The sequence below is a fragment of the Habropoda laboriosa genome, unplaced genomic scaffold, assembly GCF_001263275.1.
Source record: "Habropoda laboriosa isolate 0110345459 unplaced genomic scaffold, ASM126327v1 scaffold15, whole genome shotgun sequence".
NCBI lineage: Eukaryota > Metazoa > Arthropoda > Insecta > Hymenoptera > Apidae > Habropoda > Habropoda laboriosa.
In genome coordinates, this window is record NW_017100141.1 from 609608 (window position 1) to 623340 (window position 13733).

General features: G+C 45.9%; 1 protein-coding gene across 1 annotated transcript in view; it reads right to left on the bottom strand.

Annotated features, from left to right (window-relative positions):
- Window positions 1–13733, bottom strand: part of LOC108571409 (probable G-protein coupled receptor Mth-like 1) — a 142075-nt gene that overhangs the window by 4669 nt on the left and 123673 nt on the right. The window contains exon 6 of the mRNA XM_017933439.1: window positions 5394–5532. Coding sequence (XP_017788928.1) covers window positions 5394–5532 — 139 coding nt within the window. The remainder of the gene's footprint in view (window positions 1–5393; window positions 5533–13733) is intronic.

Here is a 13733-nt window from a genome sequence, read left to right on the forward strand (position 1 = left end):
TACGACTTTCTCGCGACTGTGCTCAGTCACCCTGCGAAACGGAGACAGAAAAGGTGGAGGAAAAAATGGCGAAAAGTAGCCAGAAGAGACGGCCATAAAGTAAATTCGTTTATTACGGTCTAGAAGGGATTAGCGGTCAGGGACCACGATACTGCACCACCGACACGTAACAGGCGTGACGTTAAAATAATACTAAACCAACCACTCTCTCTCTGTACCACCATTTTTCCCGCCGTTCTTTTCCGTTTCGCGGGATCTAACCGGAATCTCTCGAATACACAGCTCTCCACTTTACGATCCAGCCTTTCGCGGAGAGAAACGACACGGAAAGAGAGGCAGAATAGAGGAGAGAGCGAAGGAGAAAAGGAGGAAGGATGCAACCGTGACGACTGCATCTGCCCGCATCATCCAGCTGACTGTTATAGCGCGTGTTTTATCGCGTTTATACACGTTCGACCGGTAACCTTGTCGCCTCTGGTCCGAGTATAATTCAAAAGAACCTCTTCTCCCTTTGAACAGTCCCGCCGCGACACCGGCCGAGGCTTTATTTGCGACGCGTTTATTTTGGCACCGATGCTGGACTTTTAAATCGCGCCGAGCCACGGGGGGCCCGCAGGCCACCATTCACCTTCACGGTTTTCTCAATGAACGAGACACGATCTTCTCTACGATTCTTTCTCCTCTTCTCTTCCTTTTTACTCGAGGGGAAACGCTGCTGTGTTGTCGTTGGATATTTTTGGACCTGTCAGTTTGCTCTAGCTATGACGTTTATTTCTTTTCTCCGGCTCGTTTTCTTCTGCTTCTTTCTTTTTTTTAAGTGGAAGATGAAGCTTCGATTCGTGTTTAGGGTAATTTCTTCCCGAGAGAAATGCTTTTCTTCTGCTAGGAGATTTTTCGGAAGATTTGTCCAACTTGGTGGAGATATTTGATTTTCAGTTGGCAGGTTTGATTAAATAATTCTGGTGCACAGTGAACTAGAGAAGTTAGACTTAGATTGGATCAACCTTGACAGAGATCAGAAGAGTTCCTATTTTTACCATCGCCATTTATTTTCGTTCGCTACAAACCACTCCAATTTCTTCGGTTTCTAACGCATCCCGCGCGATCGTGCCACCGATTCAGAAAACACTCCTCGTGCAATTTCGAACAGTTTACCGTGTATTTTCATTTTACTTTTTACGGTCACCTTGGAGATCTTCGAGTATTCGCGTTGAAGGGAATAAACGGTACTCGAACGATTCGTCAAAGTAACAGCCCGCTGAAAGTTACATCGAAACTATAAACGTATACGCACCGAGGACCAACAAACGGTGGTTTTCGAGAGATCGATTTCACGACTTCGTTTCGAGAAATTCTTCGAGTAAAAAAGTCGTTCGATTATCATAAGTAAACCTCGACCGCACTTTGCAAAGCTAATTGAAGAGACCGGGGGAAAAACGATCGTAGTCACGAACAGTGAAATCTTCTATAAAATGACAGCATCCGAAATTAATATTCCTTTTCATAACGAGTTTCTGAATCTTTTCAAGAACTTTTAACGGACTCTCGTCATTTTTCTCTAGGAAAATAATGAATTAAACATTTCTATTCGTCAAGGTCTGACTGTATCCTTAAAAATTGAGAAACTGAACATTCGAGAAACGTAACACTGATCATTCTTCGATCCCAGAATTCTCCGACTCTCAATTTTCTCTACTGTGCGCGAGAATGAACGAAATATTTACACTCATTGTTGTATTCCGCGGCTCGCGATTCCTTGCGTTGGTTTATTATATTCAATAGGTACGCGGTAGGAGAGCCTGACGGAAACTGGGGCGAAATAAGGGAGCTATTCTGCGTGTAGTACTATTCGACTTTATTAGACAGTTCGGTGACGTTCGGTGCGTGAAGACCACTAGACAAAAATCTGCTGTTTCGACGGAAAATGTTTCTAGATATAGGTTCGGTAAGTACGAGAGTAGGGGTTGGTCTCAGAGGTCAATGTAGGGAGAGGCGGTGAGGTCTAGGTTCAGCGATGAGTAAAAGTAAAGGATGATGTGGAGGTCTAGGTTTCGGGGTGACTAACGTTAGGATGATGCGGATTTGTTTACAGTTAAGGAAAGGAGGCAGGATGACTAAAAACTAATGAAAGATAGGAGAGAGTATCCCTAAAAATTGGAAAATTGGACATCGAAGAAACGTAACACCGATCCCTCTTCCATCCCAGAATTCTCCGACTCTCAATTTTCTCTACTGTGCACGTTCGACAGCTTTAAATTTCCCTCTCAACTCTTCAATCGACTAATTCATCAAACTCCACACACATCTGCAAAACTTCCGAAATCCTTAGATCACCGATCGATCCACGTCGGTACACACCGAAACCACTATTTCGTCGTTCTCCGTGCAATACGTTAAAGAGGCGAGAGAGAGCGTGGAATATTGGTATTAGCGTAACGGGTGGCGAATGAAAAAGAGCAAGCTCCTCGAAATTACGGATAGGGAAAAAATGGGCTGAGGAACGAATACGAGAGAATCTCTATCCGCCATTATGGCCGGCGTGTGCCCTGTTCCCTCTGTGCACCAGGCAGACGAAAAGAGAAGGAGACAGAGAGAGAGTGAGAGAGAGGAGGAGGGGCAGGGCCGAAAGAGAATCGCAAATTGAGATCGTCAATATCAATTTCACGCGGGACGAGGGAGCAAAGGTGGTTCGAAGGGACGGCGTACGAATGGAAAATAACGATTCGATGCCTGATATCTGTCGGCGCGGCCGTGATAAAATAAATTCTCCTTTGAGCCCCGACCGCTCTGTAAAAAGGCTGCCGGCTGCCGGGCATAAATATCCGAAAAAATGTGATTCGTCAAACGTCGCTCGACGCCTATATCATAGATCGACGGGGGAACGGAAGGTTGAATGATATTTTCACATCTGGTTGGACACTTTTCTTTCGGGGAATCCTCTGTCTCTCCTCCGTTTCTTCTCTTCAACTCTCTTTGAAGTTCGCGGAATTTCTTTGACCCGATATTTCACCTTATTATCGCGCATAAATTTCATTGTACTCGAGACTGTCTTTCCTTGGTAGCATCGTATCTACCTCACGTGGATTGTCTTTTACGAATTTCTAGAACCGTTTCATTTTCCGTCGTGTTTCTTTCACGTCTTTAATAGTGAATTTCTATGAACTTCTTTTATTTCCGAGGAATTGTAACAGACACCTGAGGAAGATCGTAAATCTCCACTTCTGCGAAATAGTCTCGCTTGCGAATCCTTCTAATCGATCCCTGGCTACGAATAAATACACCAGAGTCCAAGAAAACTTGTTGATTCCGAAGAAACCTGCCAGAAACTATCCTCGTTTACTCCTCGTAAATAATCGATCGGCAGGGACGTTCGTGAAATACGACTTCCGGTAGAAGTGGTCCCACGAAATTCGACTAATTTCAACGATATGTACTGTTGTATTCCGCGGCTCGCGATTCCTTGCGTTAGTATATTATATTCAATAGGTACGCGGTAGGAGAGCCTGACGGAAACTGGGGCGAAATAAGGGAGCTATTCTGCGTGTAGTACTATTCGACTTTATTAGACAGTTCGGTGCGTGAAGACCACTAGACACAAATCTGCTGTTTCGACGGGGGTGACTAACGTTAGGATGATGCGGATTTGTTTACAGTTAAGGAAACAGATCTGCTGTTTCGACGGGGGTGACTAACGTTAGGATGATGCGGATTTGTTTACAGTTAAGGAAAGGAGGCAGGATGACTAAAAACTAATGAAAGATAGGAGAGAGGTATACGACAGTACTCGCTATTGGATTATGGGAGTTGTTGGTTGTTAAATAATTAATAATCCTTATTTCAACCTATAAACTTTTATTAGACACAAGGAAGGTTCGCTTTTCTACTTGATGGCAAGAGCACTGTATACAGACTGAGAATGCCTACGACACCGCTTGGGACCGAAGGGCCTTTTGTATCATAAACATTTAGACCTTTACTAAACAGAGTATACAAAAGTAATATATACTTCCTAGTAAGGCGTTAGTTTAACTTTTGTTATATCTAACTGACTGATAAATCTAACACTCGCATCTCTAAAAAGGAAAATTATTAATTCCCGATAAATTGGAAAACCGCTCGTAAACTTGCCCCGGCGAACTTGGAGAACAAACTCGACTCACTTTCCCGAGAGAATTGCTCGTTAAAAGGTGTTTCACGAGGAGAGGGAGGATAAACGACGCAAGTAGCAAGTATCTTAATGCGAGTAAACGTTTCGAGGTTGAGCGTTCGCTGATCTCGATTATCCGAGGAGGGAAGGAGGAGGAGGGTTACGGATGGAACAACCAGTTATCCTTGATATTTATCGTCCCGAAGCGTTGTCCTTCGCGCCGAAATAAAGCATCGTCCGACGTCGGTAATAAAACGGGATCGTCGTTTCCGTTTGCTCCTCTGTTAATCGTTGTGTATCGCGGCGCCGAGCAACTACCGAGAGCAAATAAACCGCAGCAGACCTTCTTTAAACTTCGCTACAACGTCGGACTTAACCGTTTCCCCCTCTGGAGGTTTACCGCGTAATCATTTCTTCCGTTTAACTTTCCGCTAAGATTTCCGTGGAAATACCGCGTCGTGATCGCAAGGACGGGCCTCTTCGAAACGTTTTCCCGGTAATTTCCGCTCATCTTGGAATCCAGTTACAAGAGACAGTTAAAGGGTAGAGATTGGTCTGAAGTACGTTGCCTAGAGATAACGCGTGTTAGATCAAACTTTAGATTATTTCTAGCCTAAAAGACGATTCGGTTATCCGAAGATGTATCTAAAGTAACCGGAAAAGTTTCAAGTCGTTCAGCCTTTACCACGATCTAGATCTTCCGTAAACGTGGCCGAGAGAGAGACCGAAAATAACTCGAACGTAGCGTAATCCGGGTCTTGCGCGTACGCTGTGAATGGAGAAGGAAATTTTCCACGCCTCGCCGCGATGCTTTTCATCCTCTTTAACGCGAAACGTGGAAAAAAAAGGAAGAAAGGAGGAAAGGAATCGGTAAGCGTAGGGTGTTAAACGTTCGTGGAAAAATCGTGTAAATGTTTAAAGGAAGAGAAGGTTGTCCAACAGAGAGTGCTGGCACGTTGGCGAAACGCAGAACATATCGTTTACGAATCCGTCGATTTCGTCTGGAAATCTCCATCTCTCTTCTTCTCTCTTTCTCGGGTAAATATTTTTTTCCCCTTCAAGCTCTGCTTGGAACAGTCATATCCGCCGGTGTGGAGAAATTTCGCGGAGCGAACGCGAGTGAAAGCACGGGGCATTGGAACTTAATTTAGAGGTGGCTGCCAAACCGGGAGAGACAGTCAGACGCGCGACACTCCTCTCTTTCCCCTTCGATGTTCGTCTGATCGAACCGGAAAAATTCACTTACCGTTCTGTGGTGCTCTTCACGAATTCACCCTTCCACAGGCCGCACGTCAGCTCGCGGGCCGTTGCCGCGAAGAACAGCAGATTCACGGCGAGAAGCATGCCGATGGGGCCGTAGAAGTACGCCAGGATCTCCATGTCACCTGCAGCATTTATTAAATTTTTATGTATTTACAAGTAGATTGTAAATGGCGATTAGACGAGTGTGAATTAGCTCGCAACTTGCAACTGTATTGGAGATGCAAATAATAAAAATTGTGTTTCGTCTAAAATTCCCAAGTATTTTATTAACCTTTTCTAATTTCCTTACAAAAATTCCTAGAATATTCCCTTTTAAACAGAGTTCGAAACACGGTAACTACGTGAGATTAAGATCTCGCGGTTATTTATAATTAAACTCGACAGAGATGTGAAACAGCCCAAGGATAGAAAGAATTAATTCACAATTAAATTAAAGATCTCACATTCCTAGGATATCCCCCCTTTAAAAAGATTTCGAAACATAGCAACTACGCGGAGTCAAAATCCCACGATTATTTCAAACTAAATTAAATTCTGAAAGGGGGAAAAACGAGGAGAGAAAGAAATAAAGATCTCGCGTATAACTTTCTCGCCACTTCCCTCCGAAAAAAAAATAATTATCCACTTTTTCCGTTCTTCGAAACGCAAAAAAGATGCTGTCAAAAGGAACAGGAACAGAGCGATGTTCCGATGAATGAACAATACCTAGAATATAATATTCTTTCGTGGAAAGTTGAACAAAGAGTAAACTGCGGCAAGAAGGACAGCGGATTTTCCATCTGGCATTCCCGCGAGCGAGCAGCTGGAGTGGCAGCGAAGAAGTCGGACCTGGAAACGCTCTAAATATCTGTACGCTCGGCCCAAGTCCGGCCGCGTGTTCAATAATAAACGTTCGGATCGGCTGAATGGCGAACCAGTTTATCTTTACGACGTTCAATTCCACCTAGGATCGCGATTCATCGCGGATAGCGAGAGAAGCCGCGAGAGAAACCGGGCGGCTTCGACTGGCTCTCGTTAACCGGAAGTCGTGGCGGCCTGTATTAACGATTAAACTATTACGCGAAATGCCGGGCCTCCGCGTAGGGTGAACGACTCCGCTGGCGTGGCCGGTTCTCGTGCTTTGCTTATTATATTTCGAGCAGGCTTATCAGCGAACGTGAAACGCGTTTTAAACTCGCCTCGAGAGAGATCTAGTGGACGTCAAAGTGTATCTGAACGTGGCGCGCTTGAAATATAGATGGGAATAATCGAAGGAATTTTAAACACCTTCCAACGCTGATTCACCGCTTCGAATTAACTTTCGACGTTATTTCCAATGTTCCAAAACGCCGGAATATGTTTTCTTTTATAATAAAAACGAGGTAAACGGCACATGAAGGTTAGCGAAGATGTATAGATCCCTCGTTACGATAGACGTGTTTTATGGAGGATCTTTTCGCGATAAATCGGGCAGTTTTGCAAATAGAAGAGGGAATTTTACACGAGCATCGATCAGCATCGAAAAATTTCGAACAGCTGCGAGGAAAGATAGTCGACAGACGTTATTAGCATGTAAAGTGGCCTAGGAACACGTGTGCGGAGACAAGGACGGGAAAAATTCGCGGGAAACTCCGTAGACGACGTAGCAGGGGAAAATTTCATCGTTGGATAGGATCCATTTGTACACCCGAGGGGAATAGGAAATGAATTCCGGAATAACGACGACCAATACGGTTCGATAATCGATGACAGGTAAATAAATCCGACGACGGCTGACAATCGTGGCCGCGATTTCACCAATTCCAACGGCCGCCTTCCGATCCTCGACACTCTCTCTATTCGTGGAATCGCGAGTTCGCCGGCCACCGATCCACCAATTTCTAACCTCTTTGTTGCGTAAGATTCTATTTTTATTCACCACTGACAGCTTTATTCGCGGCTCTGAATTAGTCGAATCGGTAAACGGGGACGTGTCCGCCTCTGTAAATGTGGATTTAATCGCCTTTACTTTTAATACCGTCCGAACGACGACCTCGATCCAGCTGTTTATCAATAAAAAAAAAAAACAAAACTACACAGTAGAGCGCATCTACGGTTCAAATTTCCCGCCATTGGTGAACAACCACCGACGCCGCAAACGAACCGAAGAAAGATCATTTCCGGTGGGATGTACGTACACACAGCCGGGGCAAGGACAGGCGGACCGAAATAAAAAATTTCGGTAAAAGCCGGAAATAGATCGATAATTCACACGGAGACTGATATAAATGGTGGGTTGGCGAGCTCGCTGACAGGAACAGTTTGTTTTCTTATCGTTTCACGTTCTCTCGTTTATAACCGCGATATTATTATCGTTAAGCTTTACTTTCCATTCTACCAACGGTACGATGTCGTCGAATAAAGTTTTCGAGAGTGTACTCGTAATGGATCCACGGTAAAGAGGGAGGGACGATGATAACGCGGAAATCAATTTGCTAGAAAGGACCCAACGGACCACTGACCGTGTGTATTTTAATTACTTTGTCCGATATTTTCAATATTCGCAGCGATTCAACGTCGTTAATTGGATCCATTTGTTTCCCTTTTCAAGATCCCATTACGGGCCCCGGTTTTCGGATATTTCTCGCGGTTACGCTTCCGCCGGTGGACCCTGCCGTCATTATTCCCAGCAATTTCCATCGCTTCGTTACGCTATTCGTTCGTGCTCGTTATCCGAACCGATTTCGGAAACCGACTTCATTGCACCAGCGGTGGACGAGAGGACGAGGTGGAGGGACCGGCGTAATTCCAACGTCCTGACGTTTTGTCGACGAGGAAACTATCGCTGGAAACTGTTTTCTCTCATGGAACAATTTGATTATCGATGATTCGGTATTGGTTTCACCTGTCCGCAGTTTCCGCTCGTGTGACTCAATCTTCCCTTGTAAATATAGATCGAATTTCTTCCTCGTATGACAATGTCTGGCTTGATCGGTGGCCTTCTCCGTCTTTCTGCCGCTTCCGTGGAAATTCGAGCTTCTCCCTCACGGACATTTTTCCTCGCAGTGAATTTTCTTTTCTCTCAAGTTTCGCCGTGCGATGAATTTTCGTTGGAGGAAGAATCCAGCTGAGTCCGACAAGGTTTTGTAATTACGTCGATGAAAAATACGAGAATATCGGAAGATAATGGTGCGCTATATTCGTTTAGTATTTAAATGAAGCTCCTCGAGGTGGGGATGAAAAGTGTCCTTTCGTACCGGAACGACTTTACCAGACCGGAATAAATTTGAAAGATCGTATTAATCGCGCGGCGGGAAGACGAAATTAACGTTGTAACACGATTTACGAAACTTCCCAAGTAACTAACCATCGCGTTCGTTCCCGTTCCATAATTCGACGCTCTCCGAGAGACAAGAGAGCAAAACGGGAAGAGTAAAACACAATGCCGCGAATTTATGGAGCGATAAAGTGAACTCGATAGCTCGCTATTTCAAAATTTTTAATTAAACAATCCTCCGATGCTCTATAAATTTCTCTACGAGCTTCAAACTTCCACTACGCTTGATCCTGCGCCCCGAAAGATCACCATCCGGCAAATTCCGTTGCAAAAATAGGGGCAGCGAGGAAAGTTAAGATCGATCGATCCAGGAAACGGTGTTTATTTATCACCGCGTGTCGCTGACAGTCTCCAAATCCTTTCGCGCTTGCTGGATTAACCGTTCGGCAACTGGGTCAGCTGCAGCCTCGATATCAAACCCATCCGGCTCTTCTCGTCACTTCTCTTCTCTTTACAGCGTGTGCATCGGCACACACGCGAAACTTGCGGCATAAGGATTTTATTTATGAGTTTGTTTGCGGACGAGCGCGACCCTCTCTCGCCGATAAGTGGCCATGGGGCCCTCGTGGAAGCGTGCTTCTGGCAGATTGCACGCGTGGTTACGGGGGTTGAAGTAGCAGCGCGGACCGCTTACCAACGTTGGAACCGTGGTGGCGGGGTAGTTGGTAGGAGAATTGGTCCGATAACGGGGTCCGTGGGCTCGGATGGTTCTTTATTTACCATAAAATTCGTGCTCGCCACGCGGAATGGATTTCGCGACCGCGGCTAAAATTTTATTACCGTTCGCATGACAAACTGGCCAATTACCAACCCACCGATACGTTAATAGAGCCATTTTTCCTGCTACACGCAGACAAAAAAAAAAATAACTCCGCGAACGAACAAACCAAGGGAGAACGAAAAACAAAAATTGTATTCTTTATTCGATCAGTGACGCACGTTCATCGGCCGACCGCAACAGGGTTGCGTGGGTGGTAAAGAGAGGTGGAGGATGGACATTTTTGTCCATGCTCGCCGACGTGGTTCGACGATAAAAGCGCAACGATCCAACGTAGCAGGACAGAGGCTCGGATGAAAGAGCGTTTAGCGCTCGAATCGATCGCTTTATTCGAAAATGCGCTTGATGATCGGGAAAATCGAGAACCGGTACCATCGGTGTTTCCTCTCGAATCGGAAGTTTCTACCGTTTTTCAGCATCGCTATTGTGTAACGTTTCTGCTCTGTGCGTCGAGAGTGTAACGTGAGTGCAACGAGAGCAGAAGAAGTGTAAAAAAGAGAGAGAGAGAGAGAGAGAAAGTTGGAAGGCAGAGGGTGGTTACACAGCGGCTTGCACGACTCTGATAAGGGCTGCAATTACTTATCGACCCGGTAATTGTCCAGCCTGGATTATAACTATTAAGGAAAAAGGTCCCTGTTTCTCGACCCTCGCCTCGACTTCGCCGCGAGGGTACACGCGCATGAAAACATTGTAGAAAAAGGAGGAAAAAGGAAGAGGAAAGGCGGACGAAACGTACCACGACGTATCAATTTACTCGGAGGAACTAGTTATCCGCGCTTCCCTCCGCTCGCGCTCGCGTATACTTAGCAGATTGCCTGGTTCTGTTCGCGGAGGAGCGTGGTATTCACGAAAACCGGCGCATTACGCCGGAACGAACGGCGTATTCATATTCATAGGTGTTCCACGAATTCCCGGGATTTCGCGATCTCGCGAACCAATCCAGACACGCACCACACTCCTCGCTCCCTAACGCCACGCTTTCGATAAGTACACGCTCACGTGATTTACGGTAATTCTGGCCACGGAGGATCGCGAAGGCTCTCGCGTGTTCCCCGCGACTTCCGTGGCTTCCACAGAGGTTACGAACGGAGAGGAGGAAAGAGAGTCGATTGTTCGGCGATTAAATCGTTGAGAGAAAATTAAGGGACCGGGGCACTGTTTCGTGACTTTTCACCGGTGATTACGCTGAAATTAGATGGGTTTTCGTGATCATTTAGGGGTTGCTTGATCGAGGGATCGGAAATTGAGCAGTTTTTCTGAATTTAAACGTACCACTTGCTATCTCGAGATAAAGGAATCGATGTTCCTTACGTTCTTTTTCTCAGAACAAGTACGATATGTAAGTGGGTCGAAAGTGACCCGAAAAAGGTGAAATTTCCATATTGATAAGTATTATCGTTTGTAACATTCAGAAATTTGCCGATGTCCTTCTATTGCTAACAGACATAAACTCTCCCGAAAGCTTTATCACAAAGAAAGAGTATTCACAATAATTCACGTCTAATAACTTCTATCGAGAAATTCGTAGTGGTATCTTAACATCGATTAGACGCGATCCACAAGTAAGTCGCGAAATTTCGCGAGTCCACAACTCTCTCTCTCTCTCTCTCTCTCCACGAAGCGAGTCAGAGAGAGGCTGTTAGGAAAGTTTGGGAACGTCGGGCTCCAGTCCGGATAACTGAGGCAAGTTGCGTCTGGACCGACACTCGCGGCGGAATATTAAAACGGAGGCCATTGGTGTGCGTTATGCTCCTTCGCGGCTGCTCTTCCCTTTTTATCCAGCCGCTCATCAGGCCAACTCAAAATTCAGCGGCCGTCCGCGCGGGTCCAGGCCAAAATTCAACAACTTTTTTCCAACCGCCAACTCCCTCTCGCCTTCTCTTCCGGCAAGAAGGGACGTATATACAGGCTCCTTGGGCGGAAACTTTTTCTATCAAGATTACCTGACTCGACGGGGGAAGAGAAGTGGAAGGCTGAAGGGGGATGTAACGGTTATCATTGGCCAGAGAAAACTCTAAATGGATTTTGTTCGGAGACGGAGGAGAAGTAATATTTTCTCCGTAAGTCGACACGGATGTTTTTAATCAGACTTTGACGACGACACGATTCTTCGAGAACAATGTGGTACAAGAAAGATTCTAGTGGACAGAGGCGAGTTTAAATGGGTTTCGTTTGTTCCCGAGGTTAATGTAGCCGTGTTTTCCCGTAGAAATGGTGCTGGGTTTTAGCACTGTCTTAAACCGATCGTTCCTCTCTCTATTCGCGTGTGTAAATTAATTTATCCGACGTGAAATTCCGCGGGTAGAAGGGGAAACACAGCGTTGGAAACGGAGGGAGGTCGGTTGGGGTTTTATTCGAAACTAAAACTCAGACCGGAGGAACGTCTCTATCAACCACATTAAAGATTCAATTAAATTAGCAGAAAAACAGGTAGCCAACTGTATTCTTGCCAGCAGCGGCTGGTAAACAGGGAGAAGCAAACGAAGTTGCAAAAACTGCGGGCGAACGAGGATAGAGGAACGGAACGTGGAGTTAGTGGAGAACAAAAGGAACGCGATCGCGGAGAGAGTAATGAACGAGTTACGAATCTTACGGTGGTATACGTCCAGAGAGCGAGAGAGAGAAAGAGAGAGAGAGAGAAAGATAGCAAACGAGCGTCTATATTTGCTGGGTTTTGGCGGGTCGCCAACAATAGCTGTTTCGGCTAGGTTATATCTCACTCCATGGCAACCCATAACAAACATAAGTGAATTATGTCGACGCGTGCCGTTCGATACTTTACGGGAGCGCGCGCGGTCAAACCCGATTAGTTCGGCGTCGAAAACGCTACGCGAGATCAATTGCATGCGCCGCGTGTCACTTTCTATCATCTCCCACACTCTCTCTCTACCATCGACCTCCTCCACCTCTCGCCGTTACTCGCTGATTTATCCTTTTAATACGGGCTGGTTTTTCGGCTGATCGCATGCGGGAACACGACAAACAGATTTTTCACGCTATGCAAATCGGGATTATGATAGATCAGCGGCGTAACGAGAAACAAATCGTTAATGAATATTCAGCGCGTGCCGAGGACGGATGGGGTTCGGTTCAAGCAACAGTTTAATGCGTTCGACGATTATCGTTATCGTACTATGGGGTGTAAAAACTCTAGTCGTACTATCATTACGCTGTAAATCGTATCTCTTCTATCTAGAATCTTAATTGTTCTACTTGGAACTCAGCGAAGAGGAAAATACACTTGTAAAAATATGCTAAAAAAAAACGTGTATCTCTCCTATCTAGAATTTAACGAAGAGGAAAGTACACTTGTAAGAATATGTAAAAAAATGTTCCTATCTCTCCGATCTAGAATCGAATTAATCCGCTTGGAGTCGAAAGCTTCGGCAACGAGTGTGTTATATTTTCAAGCGTTAAATCTCCTACTATCCCGCGATACGGTGAGAAAATTTGTACGAGAATCTCTATACGAGAACACAAGCTGCACACGAACAGCTAAACCGGTCACAATCAACCGCAGAATCACCGTAGACGAAAATACCAGCAGAAGCCCAGCGAGTGCACCACCGTGATCACAATTAACGTCAAGAATTCCATGGAACAAGGCGAACCTCTCATCGCTGCGCCACACTAATGGTATCGTTCCTCCTCTCTCTCCCTGGAGACAAAGATTTATCGACGCGTGTCACTGTAATCGTCGCTGTTTTTCCGGATGATCGGGAGCAAGGATTTACGAGTTGCCGTTTCGTCGCAACAACAAGCTTTCCTCGCTTTATCAATTACTCGCGGGGCTCGCGGCGGCGGCGGAAATCGAGCACGCGTAAATCAGCGCGCGGAGGAATTTGAAAAACGCGTGAAAGCCGAGCGTACAAATCGCTGTCAAATATAATTAGCCCAGCGGTTCCCGTGCTTTCTGCCCCTCCTACCGTTTGCATTTTCCCTCCCGAGCGCGATCTCTCTCTCTCTGCCGCGTTTCTTTCTCGAACAGGGCCAGATTTATCGCCGGCGTCATTTTAATCACCGCCGGTTTTTCAGATAATCGAAAGTGATTGCGCGAGCCTGTATCAGCGTATCGGGCAACGAGCCCGTGAACCCGTTGCCAACAAATTTTCACGTTCGCCGACCTTTTTCTCCTCTCCACCATCCTCCGCTGGCCCCATGAAAAACCGATCGCGCCGCGAATTTTCCCAGACGCGAATGAAAACGAATTTGCGCCCAACTTTTGTCCGCCTGTACACCTCGCGCTGCTT